General features: G+C 36.4%; 2 protein-coding genes across 3 annotated transcripts; both read left to right on the forward strand.

Moving 5' to 3' along the window:
• The first annotated feature begins 7265 nt into the window (after positions 1–7265).
• Positions 7266–9117, forward strand: LOC124404827 (isocitrate dehydrogenase [NAD] subunit gamma, mitochondrial). Its single transcript, XM_046879255.1, has one exon. The coding sequence runs from the start codon at positions 7474–7476 to the stop codon at positions 8632–8634; it is 1161 nt and encodes a 386-aa protein (XP_046735211.1). The 5' UTR covers positions 7266–7473; the 3' UTR covers positions 8635–9117.
• Positions 9118–15246: 6129 nt separating this feature from the next.
• LOC124404828 lies at positions 15247–24586 on the forward strand. 2 transcript variants are annotated; one of them, XM_046879257.1, is made up of 7 exons: positions 15247–15618; positions 15732–15850; positions 16700–16908; positions 17005–17137; positions 20962–21095; positions 22222–22423; positions 23563–24586. In XM_046879257.1, the coding sequence occupies exons 2-7, from the start codon at positions 15790–15792 to the stop codon at positions 23727–23729; spliced, it is 906 nt and encodes a 301-aa protein (XP_046735213.1). In that variant the 5' UTR covers positions 15247–15618; positions 15732–15789; the 3' UTR covers positions 23730–24586. The 2 variants fall into 2 exon arrangements, with proteins under 2 accessions (XP_046735213.1, XP_046735212.1); XM_046879256.1 differs by having other exon boundaries at positions 15247–15850.
• The last annotated feature ends 217 nt before the right edge of the window (positions 24587–24803 follow it).

Raw genomic sequence — 24803 nt, forward strand, 5'->3', positions numbered from 1 at the left:
TGGTGATGATGATGCTGGTATTGGTCATACTTATTTATACACTGTTATATTTAAAGTAAAACACGTCCGAGTTGTTTAAATACTGGCTGAAATTATCGAGGGATACATTGACGACGGGAAGGGGGGTGGGGGAGGGGACTTTGTACAACTGTTCCGCGTGTTTTGGAACAAATGATATTAAAAACCCGGAATATCGCTCTATTTGGAAATGCACAATCGAAGCCCGCGTCGTCGAAATAATACCGATCACCACTGTATGAGGATTTTTTTTCTCCTCTGCTTTATTCCGCCAGTAAATAAATGTTATTAACGAAAGTACCAGAAGTTGGCGCTACCGTAAAACGTAGCGTGCATGCAGCAGCAGCAGCAGCAGCAGCAGCAGCAGCAACAACCAGCTAAGCTAGCAGGCATGAAACAAGGTTGACATGTTTAAATATAAATGCGTCTTTTACTGGCGTTAAAGGTTGTACACGTTTGATAATTTAATATCGGAAAGGATTTTGTTATAAACAATACGCGATGCATGATGGGTGAATCAACCAAATCCATTCCTAATACTGCATGAAGTAAATAACACCAAACATTCACGGTAATGCGTATAATATTGTAATCAGATTTCCTCGGTAGATATTCCAACTTAAGAATGACGTAAACCTCCAACAATGAACCGTGATGTCACACATCGAAGTTCACACAGGCTGCTGTACCATTCTATCCATACGTATCATACGTACGTACGTGTGCGTAGTAAAGAGAACGTAATGGATTTTGATCAAATATGGTATGAGAGTTGAATGAAAATTTTAACCGATTTTAATCTTATAATCATTGTAATTGTCAAATCACAACACGTTTTGAGTAATTGTTCACCACGATTCACATTTCTTGTTGCACAAATAATCGATGACTGAAATTTTTCTGCACGCGCTGAAGGCACACAGCAGAACCGCGAGAACGAAAAATTAGAAAATCTCGAGTGCGTACAACCAGCGGATACTTTCGACTTATACGCCTCGGTATATATTAATTTCTTCCCACGCGATTATTACTTTTTACGCCACTCGCCAATCGAATTTCAATTATATACACGCACGGGCATACGCATACACACAATATATACGTATTATGTACACTCATATATAATGTTACATATACGCGCGTTTATAATTATTATTACAACACTAAAATAATTTATGCAGATTATTATACCAGTTTTGCAATCGGAAATATATATACATACATATATATATATATTCAATAATGTAATACATGGTTAGTAAAATATATATATATATAACTAGCGTTGATACGAGTTCGGATAAATAAACCTGAGGCACAGGATCAAAGGTACCGACGTTAAATGAAACGAAGTGCGCTCGTGTTTTTTCGCGTAATGATTTAAAGAAAAAAAATGCACATATTTGTCGTGAATTAAATCAGTAATTATATTTAAATCATTGAAAGGAAGAAATTGATATATTTACATGGCAAGTGTGTACAACAATAATAATAATAATAATAATAATAATATTAATAACGATATTCCATATCCTCATACGCATGTTCAAAACCGCGATACTTTCTTTAGCGTGGGCTCTGTGCGTTAGGTGTATTGACAGCCTACTTTATATTATATACGTATATATATATATATATCGTCGTGAATTAAATCAGTAATTATATTTAAATCATTGAAAGGAAGAAATTGATATATTTACATGGCAAGTGTGTACAACAATAATAATAATAATAATAATAATAATATTAATAACGATATTCCATATCCTCATACGCATGTTCAAAACCGCGATACTTTCTTTAGCGTGGGCTCTGTGCGTTAGGTGTATTGACAGCCTACTTTATATTATATACGTATATATATATATATATATATATATATATATGTGCGTTAGGTGTATTGACAGCCTACTTTATATTATATACGTATATATATATATATATATATATATATACGTATATAATATAAAGTAGGCTGTCAATACACCTAACGCACAGAGCCCACGCTAAAGAAAGTATCGCGGTTTTGAACATGCGTATGAGGATATGGAATATCGTTATTAATATTATTATTATTATTATTATTATTATTGTTGTACACACTTGCCATGTAAATATATCAATTTCTTCCTTTCAATGATTTAAATATAATTACTGATTTAATTCACGACAAATATGTGCATTTTTTTTCTTTAAATCATTACGCGAAAAAACACGAGCGCACTTCGTTTCATTTAACGTCGGTACCTTTGATCCTGTGCCTCAGGTTTATTTATCCGAACTCGTATCAACGCTAGTACAGATTACGACTGATGATGCGATTTATAATTATAATACGTAATAAGAGTTTGTAATAAAAGATCTGCAGATGAGTAACAGAAATTTCTGATCACATTTCCGAAAACGAAAAGAACAATATAAATTAATCAATATGAGAACAAAAAAATCCCAACTGTTTATCATTTGTTCATGTAGCTGTAGAACACACGAGAGGTCGAGACTAGGTATACTACTATTTTTCGTTACTCCGGTAATTAATTGTATCGCATGTGTTCTCTGCAGCTGCTCAATTTGAATTAAACGTCACGAAGGGATATGTGCGCAATAATGGCAGCCAACAATTACGTGTTTCTCTATCTCGCCAATGAGCTGTCGAAGCGCGTCATCTCTCTTGTTAGAAGCTTTCTTGAAGATTACGCGGATAAATTACGTGTATGTAATTGAAGAGGATTTATTGAGGTTTTGATATGGTTCCTCGAACTCCATGAGGAACTCTGTGAGGGTCGAAAGAAAAAAGAAATAAACAGAGAAAAACCCATACGTCGTTTCTATAATATGAGACTCGGAAAGTCAATGTCACGCAATGCACGCAATACAATTCCGTAAATATAATCTCGATTTTAAATACAATTTCTCACAACTTCTTCGAATACGTCAAGTGGAGGAAATTTCTTTTCACAAATGGGAAAAAATTAAGCAATTTCAACGAATGGATAGAAACCATTAGAGATGTGTACACTCCAACACATGCCAAATAAATTTATTTTAGAAATTTGTTTAACTGAGATTATCAATATCGTATTGACGGGCATGCTTTTCAGCAGTTGAATCTCGGATTTATGCATGTAGAGCCAAATTTACCTTTGGACCTTTGGCTTTATAACGAAGGTATACATGAAAGAACATTTAAATCCAAGTGCGGCTTCTTTCGCAGGAATCCGATTTAGCATGCGATGAGACCTGTAGCCATCGATAATAGAAAGATGCCCCAGACAGCGGACACCCGCGGACAAATTGAGAAGTTTCTTTTCGGCTGAAGAATTCTATTGGAGATTTGCACTCTAATCCAAAATTCGATCGGTCTATAATGCAGTGAATGTTTCATAGAAGGTCGTACGTAACTAGTTCAACAGCATAATTTCTAATACCGAGAAAATGACTTCGTTTTAGCTCACTTACATGTAAAAATTGGGCACTATTCTTTTCTTTTTCATACCTACAGTGTTACTTGGTAAATGTTGATCGGTCGATGGTAGGAGTTTGGATACTTCGGTAAAAATATCTGTCAAATTATAGTTACAAATGAAACTTCAACTGAAATTTAGAACAAGACGTGGAGGTCTACGTTAAATTAATAGAGTGCTACTATCACAAAATTGTTTCGGGTTAATGTCAACAGCTTATTGGGATAAAAAATGAAACTGAAGTTAATGGTATACCGGTCCGTATACACAAAATGACCCAGGACTACCACCCCATAGACTACCAATGTATTCCTCGTGAAAATCTGTAACTGCAACGTTTTATATTTCTTATAGGAAATTTGTCGCTTGCAAATTATATCCATTTGACATCAGCCGAATCAGTAGTATTGAATGGTTCGGAACAGAACGAGAACAAGGCTGGCCGGTCGCCATTTGACCATCAGGCCCGAAGCAACTGTACTGAACCATCAGGTGATAACGGATTGGCAAATTTCAAATGATTGTAATTTGCAAACGATAAACTTCCTATCTAAAGTAGACAATGTTTCCGTCACAGATGCACACAAAAAACATATATATTGGTAGCCTAAAGCGCGATAGTCTTGTGTCACCCTGTAGAGATTGCCTCCGCCTCAAATGACCTTTACTTTCTCGTTTTCTGTAGCACACGGTCTCTCCAGTTTTTCTTATTTTATTCTACTAGTTATAAGTGATCCAGTGAGTGATCCACCACGTCGGTTTTAGGCATTCGGTTATCCTAGGAAACGTCTACTGTAGCCGCCCTATTGGCCACAATCGCTGATACTGAGAAGGGTGTGAGAAATCACATAATCATAAATTCTCTAATTAATCTGATAAATATGTAAGATGATAATTTTACATAGGTATTGCAAGTGTAGTTTTACTTCTGGAATGTTCTAATGCTAAAGAATATAATGGTGGATTATATAGAAGATAATTGATTAATTTGCTTGCTTAATGTTGAGCTGCGATACAAGAGCGTTCTATAATATGATATTTTATCGAAGTAAAAAGATAATTAATTCTGAAGCATTGTTATATTCCATCTCCAGAAATAATGTAGATGTTTTGATTTCGACGATTTAATAATAGTCTATTCGTTGTTATTTTCCTGGGTTGCCTTTTGATTGCTTCGCCTTACAGAATCATCCCGTGAGTTAGTTCATCTTCTGTGGTTTTGTTATTATGTTACTGATACACTCTTCAGGTAGCATTCTGTACGGTTCTGCAATAGGGGTCTACATTACCTCCAAAGTTTGGGCCCGTTGCCCACAATACGGCGTTTCGGAAGGGATTCTATAATTCATGTTGGATAATTTGTATTTACGTATTTGGAGGTATCGCAGTCCCTGGCCCTTATAGGTTATTTCTGTAGTGTTATTAATTTTATATTATATTGATCATATATCTTTTCGTTATAGTCTTATCTATTTCTCAAGCTGTAAGGTGTAGCGTAGGTTGCCTATAATGTGGCTCTAACTCCGTGTTTGTAACTAGATATGGTATAATATTTGGATATAATGGTATTAGTGAATTGTAATAATAAAATAATAATATCATAGTCTCCTGTAATGTGAGGATCCCGTAATACGGTTTCTGGACTCTTGTTTAATGATAATTGTTGTTATACCTTATCTAGGGACTTTCGGATGGTAAGGCAGTTTCCTTGAATAACTTTCTTACAGGATTCTCACATTTAGAGTTTTGGGTTAGTTGGTACTGATGTTAAGGAATAGTTATAAGCAATAAAACATACGGACGTTCCGGTCGGATGTTACACAGCAGAGCAGCAGAGTCATGAGCAACGCAGCTACCGCGTCGAATTACTAGGCCGATGTTAGTGTAACATCTGACCGGAACGTCCGTGGGTGTATTCCGCCAGGGAACTTTTGGGTGCGTTCCGATATTGGCTTCCGTGCTGGTGTTACGTGCCAGCCGGTATCCACGGGGGCACCCTCTCTGTATCCTACATTACCGATGTGCAGTTACCATAGGAGAACTTTAGGAGCTCTTACCCGTAGTTCTTAAACTAATACCGACATGCACAATTATAATCATAACGTGCAATATTCTTATATCGACAGTTCTCTACGCTATATTAACCGTTATTTCATCAGCTAAACTTATATACATATATGGTACTTATATTTTTTCTCACATTTGACCGTTATATTTTTCAACACTAGCTTTTAAATAAATCCCTTAATTTACGATCGCAACTGCAGTGCTTCAAAGTAATAAACACTTGCAATAATTCAGGGCAAGTGTTTATTGCCCTGAATTATTGCAAGTGTTTATTGCCCTGAATTATTGCAAGTGTTTATTACTTTGAAGCACTGCAGCTGCGATCGTAAATTAAGGGATAAAAGTAATAAACACTTGCAATAATTCAGGGCAAGTGTTTATTGCCCTGAATTATTGCAAGTGTTTATTGCCCTGAATTATTGCAAGTGTTTATTACTTTGAAGCACTGCAGCTGCGATCGTAAATTAAGGGATTTATTTAAAAGCTAGTGTTGAAAAATATAACGGTCAAATGTGAGAAAAAATATAAGTACCATATATGTATATAAGTTTAGCTGATGAAATAACGGTTAATATAGCGTAGAGAACTGTCGATATAAGAATATTGCACGTTATGATTATAATTGTGCATGTCGGTATTAGTTTAAGAACTACGGGTAAGAGCTCCTAAAGTTCTCCTATGGTAACTGCACATCGGTAATGTAGGATACAGAGAGGGTGCCCCCGTGGATACCGGCTGGCACGTAACACTGGCAACAATCTTTTATCTCTTTTGTGCTCCCTAGTTCGTAAATAGCTCTGCCTCTGTCCTAGGGAATTTTTGGCGCTGCCAGCTAATTTCGGAACGCACCGTTTATGTGCTCTGGCGTTATGGGTACGTTTCGAAAGTAGCCGAAGACGCCAAAAACTCCCTAGGACAGAAGCAGCGCGAGCTTAGAAAGAGTGCGAGACACAATTTAGAATTTCTTTCATTTTCGACAGCGAGATGGAGACGTATAAAAACACATACATAATCCAGGAAAACCTATACTACCCGATAGTTTTCCGTAAATACGGCGCGATTGGATCAGGAAATTTTCAGATGACAGGAGCCCGTTCATGATTCACAACTCTGCCTCGACTTGTAAGTGATTTCATTGTCCGGGTCTAACGGAACAGGCGAATGAAATTAGCAGCCTCAGTTCAACGTTGAATGTCCAGAAGCGCTGTAAGTGCTCATGACGTCATGATGTCGAATTAACAAGCCAAGTCAGTGGCAACTTCAAGCTTGGCGATGGATGCGAGGGGCAACCTCGGTAAGAAAATTTCCTACTGTTATCAATCCAATTAACCTCGATGTCCCGTAAGGAGTTGGTAAATATATGGCGCCGCCATTGCCCCTATGCTGGTCATCGGGTCTTTTTACTTGTTTTAAAAAATATTCACGGCTGGCGTTTTTTTTTTTTTGCAATCCTTAGCCAACTATGCTTATGCAGAAACCATAAGCAGTTTTCAAAGGCCGTGGCGCCATTGTGTTATGGTTGCTGCATTATCCTTTAGGTTGTAGAATCTTATGTGTTTCGGCTTTCACAAATACATTTTGTGGGATTCCTAAGAGAAATTGATTCGGCATTGCAGAATGCCGCATTTTCCCTCTAAACTTTTCAGCCTCCATTGTTGGCGGACCAAAATTCATAAGGTTAGTAGTCTTTATATTTCTTTAACCAATGCTGCAGAAGTTCATTGTTATCATCGAGTTTCGTGTCTGGGTATTCGGGAAGAATGAAAAGAGGTTGGTCGGTTACCTTGGTCAGAGGTGTATAAATAGAAATTGAAAATCAGTATGTGTGGTGTGCGCGTTAGTGCCTACTAATAGAATCCCTGAAGTAGTTTATTAACACTTCGGATCCTAATCAAAGTGAGAATAATTCCTCTCTCCTATCAATATGGCCGCTCGATACGTCTCCAAATATGTTCGAATGCCGCAGCTTCTACTGCCGCAGCTTCACCGGGGAGCGAGCACAATGTCGATGTTTGACATTCAGCACAAAACCCCGACTGTTGGAAAGGTACCAAACATACCGAAAGCTCACTACGGTGGGAGGCACACCGTTACGCTGCTTCCAGGCGCCGGGATCGGCCCGGAATTGATGGGTTATGTAAAGGAAGTATTTCGATACGCAGGTGTTCCAGTCGACTTTGAGCACGTCGACATTGATACGATGTCCGATAATAATGACGATCTTGATTACGCGATCACGACGATAAGGCGTAACGGTGTCGCCCTCAAGGGAAACATCGAGACGCGGATAATGGAGGCAGGCGTTCCTTCTCGCAATGTCGCCCTAAGAAACGAGCTCGATCTCTACATAAACGTGCTCCACTGCGTATCGTACGAAGGTGTGTCGTCCCGCCAGAAGGACATGGACATCGTCATTGTCAGACAGAACACTGAGGGTGAATATGCAATGTTGGAGCACGAGAGCGTGCTTGGCGTGGTCGAGAGCATGAAAGTAATAACAAAATCCAACTCTGAGCGTGTTGCTAAATATGCCTTCGAGTACGCGAGACGACATGGCAGGAAGAAAGTCACGACAGTGCACAAAGCTAACATAATGAAGTTATCAGATGGATTGTTCTTAGAGACCGCTAGGCAGATGGCTAAGAATTACCCGGAAATACAACACAATGATATGATCATCGACAACACTTGCATGCAGCTTGTATCCAATCCCCACCAATTCGATATTATTCTCACAACCAATCTGTATGGTAGCATCGTCTCCAATGTTGTATGCGGATTGCTTGGTGGCGCTGGCCTGTTGGCCGGTAAAAATTACGGGGATCAGTATGCTATCTTTGAACCTGGTACGCGAAACACTGGAAGCTCCATCGCTGGACAGAACGTTGCCAATCCAATTGCCATGCTCAACGCCGCTGTTGATATGCTTAGGCATTTGGGCCACAGGCAACACGCACATGTTATACAATCCGCTATAAATAAGACGATAAACCAGGGAGTTCACACTCGCGATCTTGGAGGCACTGCAACAAGTTCTGAAGTTGTTGAGACAGTTATGAAAAACATTAAACAAGGGGTGCATTAGAGCTTTTATCCTTGCATCAACTGACTTCCAGAATGTAATTGTACGATGTTTTGTAGTAGTGTTTATGCAGTTTTAATCATTTATAATAATCAAAGACATACCTCTTCAATATCATGAACGAGGCTGAAGCTAGTAGCCAGAATTAGCAGCCAAATCTTCTAAAGTTCATTCGAATAAGGTAGTGAAATCCGAAAATTACAATTTTTTTAAATATATTGAACTCCCAATACTTTTATAGAATTATGAGGATAAATCTGAACTGCATTTTTCTATTTCCAAAAAGTTCAATACGGTTGGCTGTTAACGCTGCCAGCTTCAGCTTCATGCGCAATGACGGTTACACTGTGAGGGGATTATTATCGAAAATATTGTAAAGTTACTTGCTCTTTAAGTGTGTACAGAATAACTTCATCTCTTAAGTTGAAACCAAAAACATTTACCCCATTAGTATTGTAATTGAATAAACCCACTCGTATTATTTGAGATTATTTTTTTAGATATACGCTATTCATCTTTCTCGCTTGTTGTATATGATGAATTAAGTGTGTGTGTGTGTGTGTGTGTGTATGAATTGTATTACTGTACTTTGTAATACAATTCATAAATAATTTAAAGCTGCTTTTTTTTGTTGTAATCAAGGAGTTGGATGCAATCCGAGCATGCCACTAATATAACTATCCACAAATTATATCACCTGGCAATTAATTTACTGCTTTCAAAAAGTGGTTGTATGAAAATAAATTATGATGTTAGTTCAAAGTATACATCTCATAATAAAATAAATGGGATAATATTGCTGTATGCAACTAATGCATCTAATTGCTGAATTATGCAAGGCGATTATTAATCTAGTGAATCTGTTCTGAATCGATTACTAATCTGAGAAAAATCTAGTGAGAAAGAATTTGTTACTCATCGGTAATCCAAGAACCATAAAAAAAAGGTACAGTGACTTCATTGGCTTAGCAGTACTTATAAGTAATTGTTAACCTGAATTTAGCTTCGAAAATTGTAAAATAAAGTTGTTTTTTTTTTGTTGGAAGTAAATAACCTGACCAACGTCTGACCCTCATCATTACAGATTTTGTTGAAAAAATTTTGCGCAGTTATGCTAACTGAAACAGTACCCTGAATTATTTCCGATTTATCTGCTCAATCATTTATAAATATTTTATGTGATTTTGAAAAGGACCTTTTTCAAAATTCTCAAAAAATTCTGAGAAACTGTATTTTCTATTCCAAACGTTTCAACACCGGGCTCATGATGGCCCGTTTTTTTACAATTTTATTTAGTACTCAATTTTTTGAGTCAACTAAAACATTGTTTAAACGGTCTGAGAATTCCCGAAAAATTCATGAATCTTTTATTTTTCACCTAGAACATTTCTAGACCGGTTTTATCATGGAGCGATCTATGTCTATTTTTTTGACACATTTAACTTTTTCTTATCAACTTTATAATAATGAAATCGGTCTGGAAATTTCCTAAGTGAAAAATAGAAGTTTTTACAATTTATTGGGAATTTTCAGCCGGTTAAAGAATGTTTCAGTTGACTAAAAAAATTAAAAATCCTAAAAACAAATAGTATAAAAATCGACCCATCGTAGGTCATCAGTCTTGAAATGTTTGGAAAAGAAAATTCAGCTTTTGAGAATTTTTTGAGAGTTAAAAGTCACTCGCAATATTTATAAATAATTGACCAGTTGGATATAAAATCTGAAAAAAATCAGGTTACTGTTTCAGGGTTGGGACTATTGCAGAAAGTTTTTTGAACAAAATCAAAAATGGTGAGGATCAGACGTTGGTTGGTTGAATTCCCCATTTATATCCTTATTGTTGAAGTATTGTCGATTAAGCTCTGACCGTATTAAGATAGACGTTGTAATGAGACCAGTAACATCCTAATGGAATTATAATACCCAATATTTTAATCCGTCATTTACATCGGTTTAAGAAAAAGAAAATTTTTCATTGATTAACTTGAATTTTATCTGCAGAATACAATTACTATAAATCACGAAACAAATAGCATGTCGAAATTTTTCGTGAAATTAGATTGTCGACTCCGCGGCACGCAGAAAACGTTCTATATTGTTTACGTCGAAAAGGGTGTAACAAACAGTTTTTAACTACCATGACACTATATTATAGTTTTGTTTTTGTCACAATTGACATATATACAAGTCGTACGTGTTCCGCTTTGCTATTGACCCTTAATATTACCTTCAAGCTAGTTTATGTAATGCTAATTACTGTCTATAAAATCTCGTGGTGAGAGTAAAATCAGACGTCGACTTTTACTCATAAAATTCGCACAGATCATGGGTCGCTTTCCGTACAACAATAACGTTTTTATTCGACTTCTGTTAATTAACACATCCTTCGTCCAAGCATGCTTGCAAATTTTTATTGGTCCTGCGGAATGAAGATCGTTGAGCCGCGCCTACAGATATGCAACCTACATTGCAGCAATGCATTTTTGTGTGAGCACGATACACTGCAGCAGCAACTGCCTATTTAGAATTTTGTGTACTTGTACAGACCAACTCTGGTTTGATTATCGATGCACAGTTGAAATAATTTCTGCTCGTAATACAAAATTGCGGAATCACTTTCTGATTTTCATAACAATGAGATTATAGTTTAATTACAAGATCAATTAATATTTACGTAACACTAGACTATATTTCATCCTCTTTGCGTCAAGTCACAACATTATTCGAGAACCAGAATTAGATTTTTTTACAAAATTTATTCAGTCTGGGTTTTAACCAACTTATGAGGGGTATTAGATGAAGTCTGGGTAAGTTAGTCGTACTTTGAAAAATGTAACATTGATGAAGCTGAAACTGGACGGGAATTGTTTTTTATAAATTTGGTTTCTCCGCACCCTGTAACAAGGTCACCGTGGACATGTCATCGATGAATCTTAAGCGGACGATCAGGTAAAAGTTATCAGTGTCCAGATCATCTATTTATTCAACATGTAGCATATTCAACACCGCAATACCCACGAAAAAGTAAGGTGCGAAGCACCGAGGTGTTAGCGCTTGGAGAAGGGGGATTGGTGCACGAAGTCTTTATTGTTAGCATAAAATAAAATGTTTAGACCTTATTTCAAGTATCAAACTCTCCTTTGTGAACAAACGTCGTTACGATAAGTTTTAGTAGCTCGTGTTTATATATGGGGCATTCCAAGTGAAATCGAGGAGTAATCTCCCTTGGGTCATCAGATCCATGCATAATTTTTTTTTTCGCATTGACTTCACTTCAAAAAATGTCTAATTTGTTTGAAGTTTTTTTTGCTACTCCTTCAGGTGGCGCGACGATCGTGTTGGTGTAAAAAAGGGATAACAGATAAAATACCTTTTTTTAAATTCTGCATTTTTTTCCATAGATTCTGAGTCGTAAATAAGTAATGTCTATCATGATTAGAAAGTGGGATGCGGCTTTTTCACATTCTTTTAACATTTTTTTTCAGTTTCTGAAATGAGAAAAAAAATTAATTCCTAATAGTCCTCACAGGAGTGAAAAAAAGAAAAAAGGTTTTGGATCATTTTGATATTTTGCATACTTTCTAAAATAAATGAGAAACTTTTTTTTAGGAAAAAAGATCAATATGCAAAATTAATGAAAAAAAATTGTTTTTGACTCCAAACCATCCTCAACTTTGATATTGTAGTTAAAGCTATATATGAAAATTAAGGAATAGATTTTTGTGGCATTTTTGAAGCTGAAAAAAAAATGTTAAAAAAATGTGAAGCAGCTGCATCCCACCTTCTAATCATGATAGATCTTATTTATTTACGACCCAGGATCTGCGGAAAAATTGTAGAATTTTAAAATCATGTTTTTTCTGTTATCCCTTTTTTTTACACAAAAACCATCGTCGTGCCAACTGAAGGAGTAGCGAAAAAATTCTTCAAAAAAATTAAGCTTCTTTTCAAGTGGATCCAATGCAAAAAAAAGTTATGAAAGGATCTGATGACCTGAGGGTAATGATTCCTCGATTTCAGTTGAAATGCCTCTATGCATTTATGGTTGTATTCAATGTGAATAATCAAGCACCATCCGTTTCGGGCTTTGTTCAAGAATTCCTTCACTAATTGTAAGTCATGCTAACCTTCGCAATTTACAGTTTGGTGCCACAATTTTATACATCATGCAGAGTGTACGGAAACAGCTGTACTGAGTTAAGTAATTTGACCCTGGTATAAAAGTGTTCGTACGTTTGGCGCCTCGTACAAAGATTAGTGTGAGCTTCCCTGAAATGTAAAATGTACGATTTCGGACTGGGTACGTACCATATACGTATAGGTATATTATAAATTATATGTATACATTGTAGTTTATATTTACGGTCTGTGCTGACGAAAAGCAATAAAGTTGGGTTAGAAATTTCATATATGGTTCGAACTCCTGATTATTGATCCACGGCTGCGAAGAAGTATAGTAAAACATCAATATAATCAAAACTTGTGATTGAGGAACACACATATCTAGCACGGTATGTAGATCATGTTTTGATTTCGGCGATCGCATTCGAAATCGTCGTAATTTTTCTTATATAAGGATTACTTATAATTGGTACTAGTATTCGTATTTAAACATAAATTGCATAATTTTACAACTGTTTTATTATACTTTACGTTATCATTATTTATTCAGGAGAAGGGCGGGTAGCCCCGAATATTTAAAGTACGCAACGCTCGAGTCGAAAACGTTAACGAATCGACAAGTCTCAACGTGTCCTTAGCACGTGAACTCAAATTCAAGTCTATAATGGCATGAGCGCTGGCCGGGTAAAATGTATTTGTGAAGTTTGTCACCGCCGAAATTTTTTGTGAGTACTCATTCAACTTCAAAAAAGGTTTTCATATACAAAACTTGAGTATTACTATTAAACTTATTAATTGTATTATAGATGATTACATACACTTTACGTTCATAACATAGTTTATTGGATTATGATTTATTGGATAATTTGATCGTTATTAATAAAAGTATGGGACAGAGGTTATTGGGTAGTCACAGACGCAAGTCTGTCGGATACACGCGGACAGGATGAATTTTCTAGAATGAGAGATTAGCTCAGGAATCAGTGGCTTTCGTTACAGAAAATAATATCACCCAGCTTTCCACCAGCCATAACACACCGACTACTTCTGAAATACCCAGGTCATCTAGCATAGCCGGTGTTTTAAAGTAATCATCATCTCTTTCTGATGCGTCAAAAAAGCGTCTTAAACAAAACACAAGTAGAAAAAATGTTTTAAAAATTAAAAGACATTAACAAAGAACGAACGAAAATGGGCTAAAAAACGCCAAAAAAATATGTATCGTTTTGTTAAGGTCATTAAAGAGACTCTGAAGTTAATAAATAGTATAATATTGAACTTGTAGACCCGTCATTCATATTTTTTTGGATGTTATGAGTGGAAGCTTTACGCAGAAACGTTTATACATTTCTCCGCGTTCACTCTTTTGAACTTATGTTGTGCATAAATTGATAATACTAATTACACGTATCGATATGGATGCTTTTATATTTTAATATTAAATTTATTCAGGTAACGTATTGACAGCGTGGAAAAGTTTTATTGGGGAGGTACTACTAGAATAACATTTCTATTCAGTTGCTACTTAACGTGAGTACGCGATTTTTAAACTTTCGATAGCATTACTTTAGTTTCGCTGGGCTTCCAGCATTTAGAGAATGTACAACTTTTACAGCTTTGGCCCAACTACTACTTCGTGGGCCTAATATTCGCAAAACGTTAACTGCCTATCTCTTTGTAACATTTAGTTAAAGCCGCTATCTACTTATCTATATTTCGATGGTCCCGATTAAAATTCACTCAACTTTGGAAAGGCTGATTATAAAAGACCGACCTTTGACGTGCAGATTACAATCCTCGTAACTATACTGGCCTTGATGATGAAAAAATTATCTTCTGTGCTTTTACGTAGGAGTTTAGTGTTTTATCATCAGGGTTCGTAGAGTTATTTGGATGCTAATTGTCACGCCAGAGTTAGATCTTTCATAATCAGCCACTCTAAAGTTAACTGCATTTTATTAGGGGCCGTCGATTTCTTGTTATTTGCCCCTAGCGGTTTTTCATACAACACACAGTACAGGTTATGTAGAACTTCGATTTGAATATAATAAATATTATTTTTCCTAGCGTTTATTAGTAAACTTGCTTGGAATTATCCATAAAATCTATTCACTGTTAACAAAAATAGTCGTCGGAATAAATCTACAATACAATGAATATTACTACTTTCTGTGAACTCATAATAATCTTAACAATTGTTGCGGTAATACGTAGAATGATGTTTTGATTTTCACGGTCGATATGTTATACCTACCAACTGCAATTATTATTAAAATGACTATAAAACACTCATGAATACATAAGATTTTGGGAAAAGTTAGTTACATCTCTTTGTTTTTCATAGGATTTCACGTGATTTCAAAGACTTCTAAGATCACAGCTGATGTTTTTGTAAGATTTCACACTTCATCTGGTGTACACCAAATTTCCACGGGGTCCATCCCTCGGCTTGACACTACGTTATAATTATACGTGACCGCATCTTCTCATCGATTAAACTGATTCAACGAGAAAAACGAGACCTAGTACGCAACTTTAATAATAAACATAAGCAATCTAGATAGGGATTTGTGAATTGTGACTGGTTGAGTGACGTCAGTAGGCGCAGAGAGTCCTGCGCATCTGGTTCAGCCCTGAAAGCCGAGGTCCTTCGTGGCTGACCGAGAAGGGGACAGAAGGGCGACTCTCCGATGATCCGGCGGGCGTTTCACCGGTTCGTATAGTAGCTGCTGGTGGCTGCTAAAAGCAGCGACGGGCGCAAGCTCAGAAGGAGTCGGCGTAGTCAAATGGATCGAAACGCTTAGTTGAAGCGCCGACTGGGCACTCGATGTTGTCGTAGTGTAAAGCACCCATTCGTAACACACTGTAAAATAGGCACTTTTATACAGAGAAAAGAAAAACATAAATGAATAAACATACACGCACATCATTGACGTAGATCACTGTTAAACTATATTAAATTACAACACGGCACGAAGGTCACACCGTAATTGATCCCCTTAGTAAACACACGCCACCCATTTAAGTACTGCTAAAATGTCGTGTCAAGTGGATTGGAAGCGAGTCGTCCTCGTCTACGTTCTTCAGATTTATTCCTGTAAGTTGGGACCATGATATTTTCAACGTTTATTTATTGCGGATGGCCTTTTTGTATATCTAATTCGCTGTGACAGTTGCTCCAAAGGTGTTCTTTCACGATCTGAAGTCACTCACAGATTCTCACCCCTTTTAAATCCTCAATCTCCGATTACTAATCGCGCAATTTAGTGTAGTGTAAAAAGTTGGGAATTGGTGAACCGTATGTGTATCGATTCAAGAACCTGTGAAATGAATTTGTTTTACCTTCTGACATGAATGCATATACGACAAGTAAGATTGTAGTGTATATTTATTTGAGTCGATGACGGCCATCGGTTAATACAATGTATAGATTTTCCTTTTCTCGTTAAATGGGGACTGAGTGGTGATCTATTGTCATTCTTGGATTGACATTTACACGACTTTCAGATTTTTATTAATTCATGACTCCTTCGGTGGAAACTCTGTCAAGATAAGAATCAAGGTTGTCCAACGTGTTGAATGGAACTTTCCTTTCAGACTTTGAAACTTATATAGGCTTATGGAGTATCAATATATCTGATTAGACGCCATTTTGAACGATATGCCGCGAAAATGTTACGTATGTATTACGTTACACGATGAAAGTAGATGCAGAGGCAATATTGATACGGAATTCACAGACCTTAATTGAGTTTTTTATATCAATTTCTCCGTATAATTATATTCCTTCACTAACGTTTTCCGATGCTTGTAAACCTGATTGATCAAATGATTCGGACTCCAACATCGTGTTTTTATTCTTCAAAGGTTATAGAGCTTGAATATAGTTCGCTTTGTTTGTTTTAATCAAGGATGTGTGAAACACGGTCTACATTGTGCATTTCAGATACAGCTGCAGTAGTTGTTTGGGTACAGTTGGACGTACCCAGATACGTAGAATATCGAAGCACTGTAACATTAATCTGCAACCACAGCGTATCTGAAAATGTTTTGCATAAGATTGAATTTTTGCGAAGTGGGTATAAGATATTTCAGTACATAAAAGATCGGACACCACCAACTCAGACGCATAAAGTTCCGGGCATCGAATTGCAGGTAGGCAAAAAAAAGCTCGTCGTGAAATGTTCCGTTATTTCTCTCGATTTTTTATAATGTGAAAGAATTAAACAATTCTGCTGCAATGCGTTTCAGCCAACGTCTGCGATGAACGTGATTAAGTTGAAAGACGTTGGATTTCAAGCGACTGGGGTTTATTCCTGCGAAGTATCAATGGCGACTCCGATTTACACTATGGGTTCAGATTCCGTGAACATGGAAGTTATTGGTAAGTTTTCATTGCATTGATAGGTTACAGAATTAGCTAAATTACGCTGCAGTCCAAGAGAAACGAATAAAGCCTCGAACACCCTGTTGCAGGATCGATTGACCGATTGCTTAAATAGGGTGTATTTCGATAACGTGTGAAAATGCAGTTCCCATCAGGAATCTGGAAACTAGATTGATTAAGGAAAGCTCTGAATGACAGGCAGAGATTCTGATATGAACCTGTTCTTTAATTTCTGGTCCTGCAATGTCCATTCTCTAAGTTTTACAATTTATAGGTACTTTTGATAGACATTATTGTTATTACTATTTATTTCTTGCATAGATAATTTTAGTGCAGTAATAATAATAATGAAGTGATCATATTTCTGGCATGTAAATTTGTATAATATGCAGTGATTATAATAGAATGCGATTATGACGTCAGTTATTCTTGAACGGAAAATGATGTCATAGTTGAAAGACGAAGATAATAATGGGCAGGATATAATGAAAATTTACACTCAACACATGTGATTAAATTGTTGCAGTGGGTTTTCCAGATGTGACAGTGATTTTTTCACCAAGGGGTATTAATTTTTCGACTGCTATTTTGCTTATCGGAAACTTTGCTGTGTACTTCGTCATAATCATTAGATTTTGCTATGTATGCGGTTATTAATTAATCTGTATGGAAGCAATGTCGAAGCTGACTGATTTGGGTAGAAGAAATGAATCCATAATTTTGAGAACACCGTCTTCTTGATAGCGACATATTGAATATTTAAGATTCATTTTAGGATATTCTTGACCAAAAGTCCTCATGTGAATTGAGATCCTGAAATTCTTTGCATCATTACGACAATATGGTGACGGAAGTGATGATCCGTCGATGGTTTTAGATATAACTTTCACAGAGATCAAGGCACAAAAGACATCCTACAAACTGTCAGATCTCTTGAATTGGAGGATTCCAATACACTATTTGTCTTCATTCTAAACAGTTATTTTCGTGACAAGTGCGCATAAAATAGAAATTTCTTGACGAGCGCAGTGTACCGCAGGAGCCGAAGGCGAGTGCGAAACTCTCACAAGTCTCTGTCTCTGTATGCGCGAATGCCTCAAATCTTATATTCTGTGCTAACTCTTGTGAAAAACGAAAATATTTTGTAGTTTTTATAAGCTCTAGTGCTTAGAAGTAGACTTTTAAGTACTAGTACTCATTAAAATGCAAATTAGTAGTCGAGTTGTTGACGGAGGGAGCGCAGAAAATAATTTATGAAATTTCAGAGCACAATAACCAGAGAAATGAATTACGAAAGAGAAATACAACAAATTTCGCCTTTACCGACCGAGCAAACTCACCCTTTGTCTTCCCATATTAAATTAACAAATGAACGGCAAGAGGTCAAATTTCGACGGTGCATCGCTATTTCGTAGCGGAAGTTACGAAAGTTACTCAAACCCCGGAAATCGTGAAAAAATGTGTGTTTTTATAACGCGTGTTAGTATTCCCACATTTTCCATATTTCAGGAGCCAATAAGTGCATAGTTGAGATACTTTGCACAAATTTGGAAAGAATGAGGAGTGAAATGATGAGCAATATTGCATGAAAACCGTCTTACGATAGCTCAGTTTACTTCTCATTCTTTCCGGAATTGCACGAAGTATCTCAACTATTCACTTTTTGGCCCCTGAAATGCGGTCAATGTGGGAATAGAAATACCTGTCAAAAAATAAAACTACACACTTCTTTTTACGATTTTTGGGATATGACTAACTTTCCTGAATTTCACTACGAAAGAGAGATGCGCCGTCGAAATTTGAACCCTATCCGTTCGTTTGTTTATTTAATACAGAAAGAAAAAGGGCGAGTTTACTTGGTTAGTAAAGATAGGAGTGCTATACATCCTTAAGAAACATTTGCTCACTTATTTTATGACATTAGAATTCAGAAACATTGATGTGTATGCAATGTACAATGCAAAATGGATCACTGCCACATGTAGAAAATTTATGCAGCATACTGTATTATATATTAAATTCGATTGAATTATCTTGCATGCAACAGTTATAATATTCGTGCAAATTGCACTTTATCAAGACGTTTAGCCATTCTTTTGATCAAGCTCATTTCATATAATCACGTTACATTGAATGAAATCAGTATAAATATATAATCACGGTTAAAATTTGAAGAAATTTAAAGTTTTTGCAGAGTTAGTTTATTGCACAAAAGGTACCTATATTTCTGATTTAAGTATTGAATTATATAATCGAACGAACTTCCAACGATGATGACTATTTAATTACTAAAGTTTATCTTCGGAATTTTCTCTGGGAATTCGATGATCGCCTTGATCAAAAGGGCTGAACATTCTTGAATCGTGTTGTTATCACGCCCCTAATACCCATTCCAAAGCCTAAATAGAAAAACTAATTATACTCACATTATACGTATACGTAGTCATCAGGTGGGCGCATGACTTGAGAGAGTTATAGATAGCACAAGGTCCCATTTTTGGCAATGAAGAAAAAAGTTAAAACAATCATAAATCAATAACATCATGAGATAAAAAAAAAAATCCTAATTACAGTGATGAACTGACGTGATAATTACTTATGAACAAATCAACTAACAGTTCTGGTAATGAAATTGCGAAAAGTGATAACGAAACTGCCGCGCAGCTATAATAGGTCGTTACAGAGACGCGCGGAGAGTTCCTAAAGTGAAAAAAAGTCGCAGCGGCAATATCGTTCCTTTAACAAATATCGTAGCGTGAAATTCTCCCCTTCGTCAAGCTGAAATACTTAAATTATATACTCTGATAATAAAAGGAGGACAATACGGAAGAGCAGCATATCACACAATGGTTACGGAGGAGTGTTAAGATGTCCGTTATTGAGAACGAGTCGATAGACGGTCTACGTGTTTGTACAAAAGAAGAATAAAGGCGGTGGAAGCTGGTCTTCCCGCGGGGACTTACAACAGGTCATCAAATGAAGAGGACTGAGAATTGTGAAATACGTGACGCGTGTTAACGGCACACGGAAGAAAATGGCGAAAAGCTTATGTATGAACAAAAAAGACGCGTCAAGCGCCAATTCACAGTGCGGACATTCGTGCGATCATGCAGACATAATATTCTCATTGAATTGATCCAACGCTTTTCTCATCTATCCTCCTTAATGTAACTATTAAAGAGTACGCTATATTCCCTTGAACTATATTAAAACATAAGGGGCTCGTCTTTTTCATAGAGAATGCATCATTTTGAAATGAGAGAATAAATCCCCCTCAGATAACGCAACAGTAGTGAAAAAAAATAAAGGGGAGGTGGGAGTTTGAATTACGTGCGTACATAACCATTTTATACTTACGATGATGGTGGTATTCCGCAGATATTGCTCTACATTTCGAAATCCAGCGGCAACTCACGAAGTCGTTATCACGTCACACGTGGATTCGCCATTTACGGATCGGATTATGAATAAAATTGGGTAGGAAGTAAATTTGATTTTGCAGTGTGCGAAATTTTTGTAATAATGGGAATTTTTGTGTCCTGTTATTAATCGTTATCGGGTGATTTATCACGCGTGGATTTGGCGTCCGCGGCTCGGAGTGTCAATAAAATTGTGCAGTGGTGCATTTTAATTTAGAACGCGTGGGATTTTCGAATATGAGAATTTTTGTTGTTCTGTTATTAATGATTATTGTACAAACTACTAAATGTCTACCCGTTGACGATCGACGGTGAGGAGAGGAAATTGAACGAATACTGGCTCGCGTTCCTGTCGAAACGATCGGCCCGATGTATGATAATTTGTTGTTGTGTTATTTTCAGTGCCTCAATCGGAAGATCCACGTATAACATTTAAGAAGCCTTATTACGTTGTGGGAGAAATCCTTGAAGCTAATTGTACTTCGTCCCCCGCACATCCGGCTCCCCATATAACTTGGTTCATAAATGGCAAAGAGGTAAATTACCAACAAGATATATTATATCGATAATCTCTATTTGCCTTCAGTTTCATTTTTTTATTTTTACGATACCTCGATTTTCGACGTATTATCTTCTTCCTTCTTTCTCTCTCCATTTGTGTTCTATTTCCTTCAATATTTTTCACGGCTGCAAATTATGACTTAATTAATTCCACTAAAATTTGGGTTCATTTATTTGCTGTCTAACTGTACTTAAAAATGCATACTCTGAATTAAATTCTTCTGACAACGTGCATAATTGTACATTTTTTTATTACCGAACGACGCGAACGACGCGAACTTGCAATGCACTTATATAATTGCCTACGATCGAAGAAAAAACAGGAAAACTTTTGAAGGAGAAAATGACGTGGCCACCGAATTGTTTATGTATCAGTGTATCAAAACCGCTTCAAGGTTGGTCTAGAAGAATTATAGAAATTCTAAGGCTGAAGCGAAGAAAAAAATAACAAGCAATAAGATTTCATCAAGTATTCAAAAGCGTCTGACTATTCGGTGTATCGCCTACTCGAGTGGCTAAGAATAGGATCCAGCAAAACTGCGAGAAGAGTGAAACAATGTAACAAGAAACTACAATCGACCACCGAAATACGTATTCGGCGACGAAGTCATGCTTCGCTAATATAATAATAACTTGGAGCAAAATTTATGCGCTTATTAAGTGACGTAAAACTAACGCTCGCTTCTTGTGCGAAGCAATACGCCAAATTTGATAGTTGACAATACAAGTATTCATCAGTCCTGTTCTGACCTTGACTCTGCATAGTATTTGCATTATCCTTTCTTTTGTTTTTAAATGCAATTTAAACGCATGCCTCGCACCATCTCATGGATATGCATCCTGATTTGTATGCACACCTACGATTTTTTCACTTGCACTGTGGCACGCTACAATAGATACTTCTATTCTGAAAGTCCTACATACGAACAATAATATTTGCTCAAATTTTACAAATGAGAGGTGTAAGAAGAATTAAAGTTTATTGTCCGTTAATTATTGTCCAAATTTTAAATCAGCCGAATACAATGGGCGTTCAGTCATGGTCTTTTGGTGAACGCTGATAACTTGTGGGTTTTCTTATATCGCGGACCTTATTTTCAGGTTGATGTTTTCCTGGTCAAGACATTTCCCGTTAAAACACGTGAAAATCAGCTAATGTCAACGATTGCGCAATTGAACATTGAAGTATCAGCTCTGCATGCCGGTGAGAACGGACGTTTAGAGATCAGTTGTAATTCAACGATACCACCTTACCCTATGCAGAACGGGCAATATGCTGATTTCAAATCAGAGACTAAGTCAAGTAGGTGTACAATATAATTTACACGTTACATTATGAAAGAATTTTTTTCTGCCACATTTTTTGTGGTTTTGAGGGGATGTCCTTGTGGAAAATACTGACCCCTGATTTTTTTCGAATATTTCCCAAACGGTGCATCCACATCGTTTTTTCCTACGGCCTTGGATGTTTATCGAGGAATAGATTTCGTGGAAAATATAAAATCAATCGAAGTCGTCGAAATTTTCGGGCCTGTGGATTATGAAATGCACCGTTTCGGAGATAGTCGAAAAAACTCACCTTTTTTCTTATAAGGACTTGGCATTATCTATAAGTTGGGGGTACGAATTTACACGCACGTTGACGATCTGTCCGTGAGGGCTTAAAGTACGCTCAAAAAACGGTAGACATTAATTTTGTGGTCAAAAACGGAAGTTACTGAGCAATATGATGTCGAATTAGGAAACAGCTGATCATTTTGGGTTAATTTTACCTATATCAAGGTACGGAGAGCTCTGTGTGAGATGGATTGTTTTCATTTGGTCGCATTAAGTTGATTTGTGGTAAAAAAAAAGATGGCCCAAAAAGGCTTTTAAGGTGCATATAAAGACCCGTTGTACACCTCGAAAACGCGGGGATGCAAAACTCCTATACCGCTCAAGCGATCAGAGCGAAACTTCGGCAGTTAATGCCTTATTTTGGCAAAAAGTGGAGCGTCTTTTTACTTTTTCAAAATTTTGAAAAAAAATTTACAGATTAGTTATCACCCACAAAAATTGGCCAAATTTTCACAGTTACACTGAATGGATCGAACTATCCGGTATGATGCCACTCGGCGGTGATGAAACACACATTTTGAGCCCAGTCCCATGAGATTTGATGGTGAACTGACGAAATGGCAGCTGAACTGGTTTTCGATTACGAAGAACATCAAAATCTCATTTTGGCGACATTTGTTACCGACATTTCACGCATGCCAGTAATGCATGCGTGTAATGTCGCTAAAAAATTACTTATTATTATTAATATATAATCACCTTAAGTTAAGTGCCTGCGATATTGCGGACATTTTACGGTAATGAGACTGAGCGAAATATTTAAGCAGATTCCAAATTTTGTATTTCTCACTGTCTTTAAAATTCCTTTTTTCATATGTGTTTCAGTTAAAATCATTTCTCTTCCTCTTACTCCGTCAACGGCGTCTATAAGCTGTCACCGAGATAACGTCGTGTTGTTGACAATCAGCGGAATCATCGTAACTAGCGGAATAACTAATTATTTGCAATCGATAGTCGTAAAACTATTAGATCTAAATCATATTGTATCATAAAAATATTTTAGTTATATATACATATCTATATTTACAAATCTAAAGGTATAAGAATTCAAAATGCAAACGATGCATGGTAACTTGGAAAATATATTGAAGGTTAAATCAACCATTGCTCATTGCTGGTATAAATATTAAATATACGATAATATAAGCAGGGAAGAATAATGTAAAAATTTTTCTCTTTTTTTTCTCTCTCAAATTATTTCGTTTTATTACTAAAGACCATCGAGTATTCACGATCTGCAATTTTCTTTTTGATCGATTTCTGATTTTTGTAAAACTTTATTTAAATGACATAATTATCTTGGCGGACATAATTAGCAGAACGATTTTGGGACTATTTGAAACAGTAGGAAACAAGTCTTTAAAGGAAAAAAACTGGACTGGTTTTGTTACTTTCAATGCCTGTAGTTATCTTCCCTGTAGCTATCGATATACCTGAATTTGAAATCATGGCGAGGTTGGATTATATTTCCACTTGATCGTGCACTAACTATTGCATCTTATGAGTGGCGTAAATTTTTTTTTTTTTATACATGTATGGGCGACCGACAATTACTTTATTGGCTTAGTACACAAATAATCATACGTGTTCTCTATATATTATATATTTTTGTGGCAAATTTAAGGATGGAGAAGAAATAGGTAAGGATAAAATAAAGATTAAACGTAAATTCTTCATCTCAGCAGGATCAATTGCATGATTCTATTTTCGTTATACTATTTCGAGGTTTACAAATATATAACTCTGAGCAATTTACATAAAATTAGCTCGCGTTAATTGTACCGATTATTTGGGATCCAGCATATAGGCATGGCTGACTAATATGGCGCCAAAAAAGCTCGCCGTTTGGGAAAAACACCGTTAATATTAACGTACGGAAAACTCTCCGCACCACTGTAATATTGGTTTTTTTCTCGTGTTACATTGATTCTTGGCAAGAGAGTGGCGAGAAGAACTGTTTCAAAATTAAATGCAAGCATTTGCAGAGTTTCTACTCAAAAATGGCGTCTTCCGATGTGTTGGATCTCGATATAAGTAAAGGCATGATAATAAAAACAGACCGGACT

The sequence above is a fragment of the Diprion similis genome, chromosome 3 (assembly GCF_021155765.1).
Source record: "Diprion similis isolate iyDipSimi1 chromosome 3, iyDipSimi1.1, whole genome shotgun sequence".
In the NCBI taxonomy this organism is placed as follows: Eukaryota; Metazoa; Arthropoda; class Insecta; order Hymenoptera; family Diprionidae; genus Diprion; species Diprion similis.

What these genes read in the sequence shown, in the direction of transcription:
- LOC124404827 (XM_046879255.1), top strand. Translation starts at nt 7,474, where the DNA reads ATGGCCGCTCGATACGTCTCCAAATATGTTCGAATGCCGCAGCTTCTA.
- LOC124404828 (XM_046879256.1), top strand. Translation starts at nt 15,790, where the DNA reads ATGTCGTGTCAAGTGGATTGGAAGCGAGTCGTCCTCGTCTACGTTCTT. An exon ending in CGTGAACATGGAAGTTATTG is followed by an intron (nt 17,138 to 20,961) that starts GTAAGTTTTCAT and finishes TGTTATTTTCAG; the next exon opens with TGCCTCAATCGGAAGATCCA. An exon ending in GGTTCATAAATGGCAAAGAG is followed by an intron (nt 21,096 to 22,221) that starts GTAAATTACCAA and finishes CCTTATTTTCAG; the next exon opens with GTTGATGTTTTCCTGGTCAA.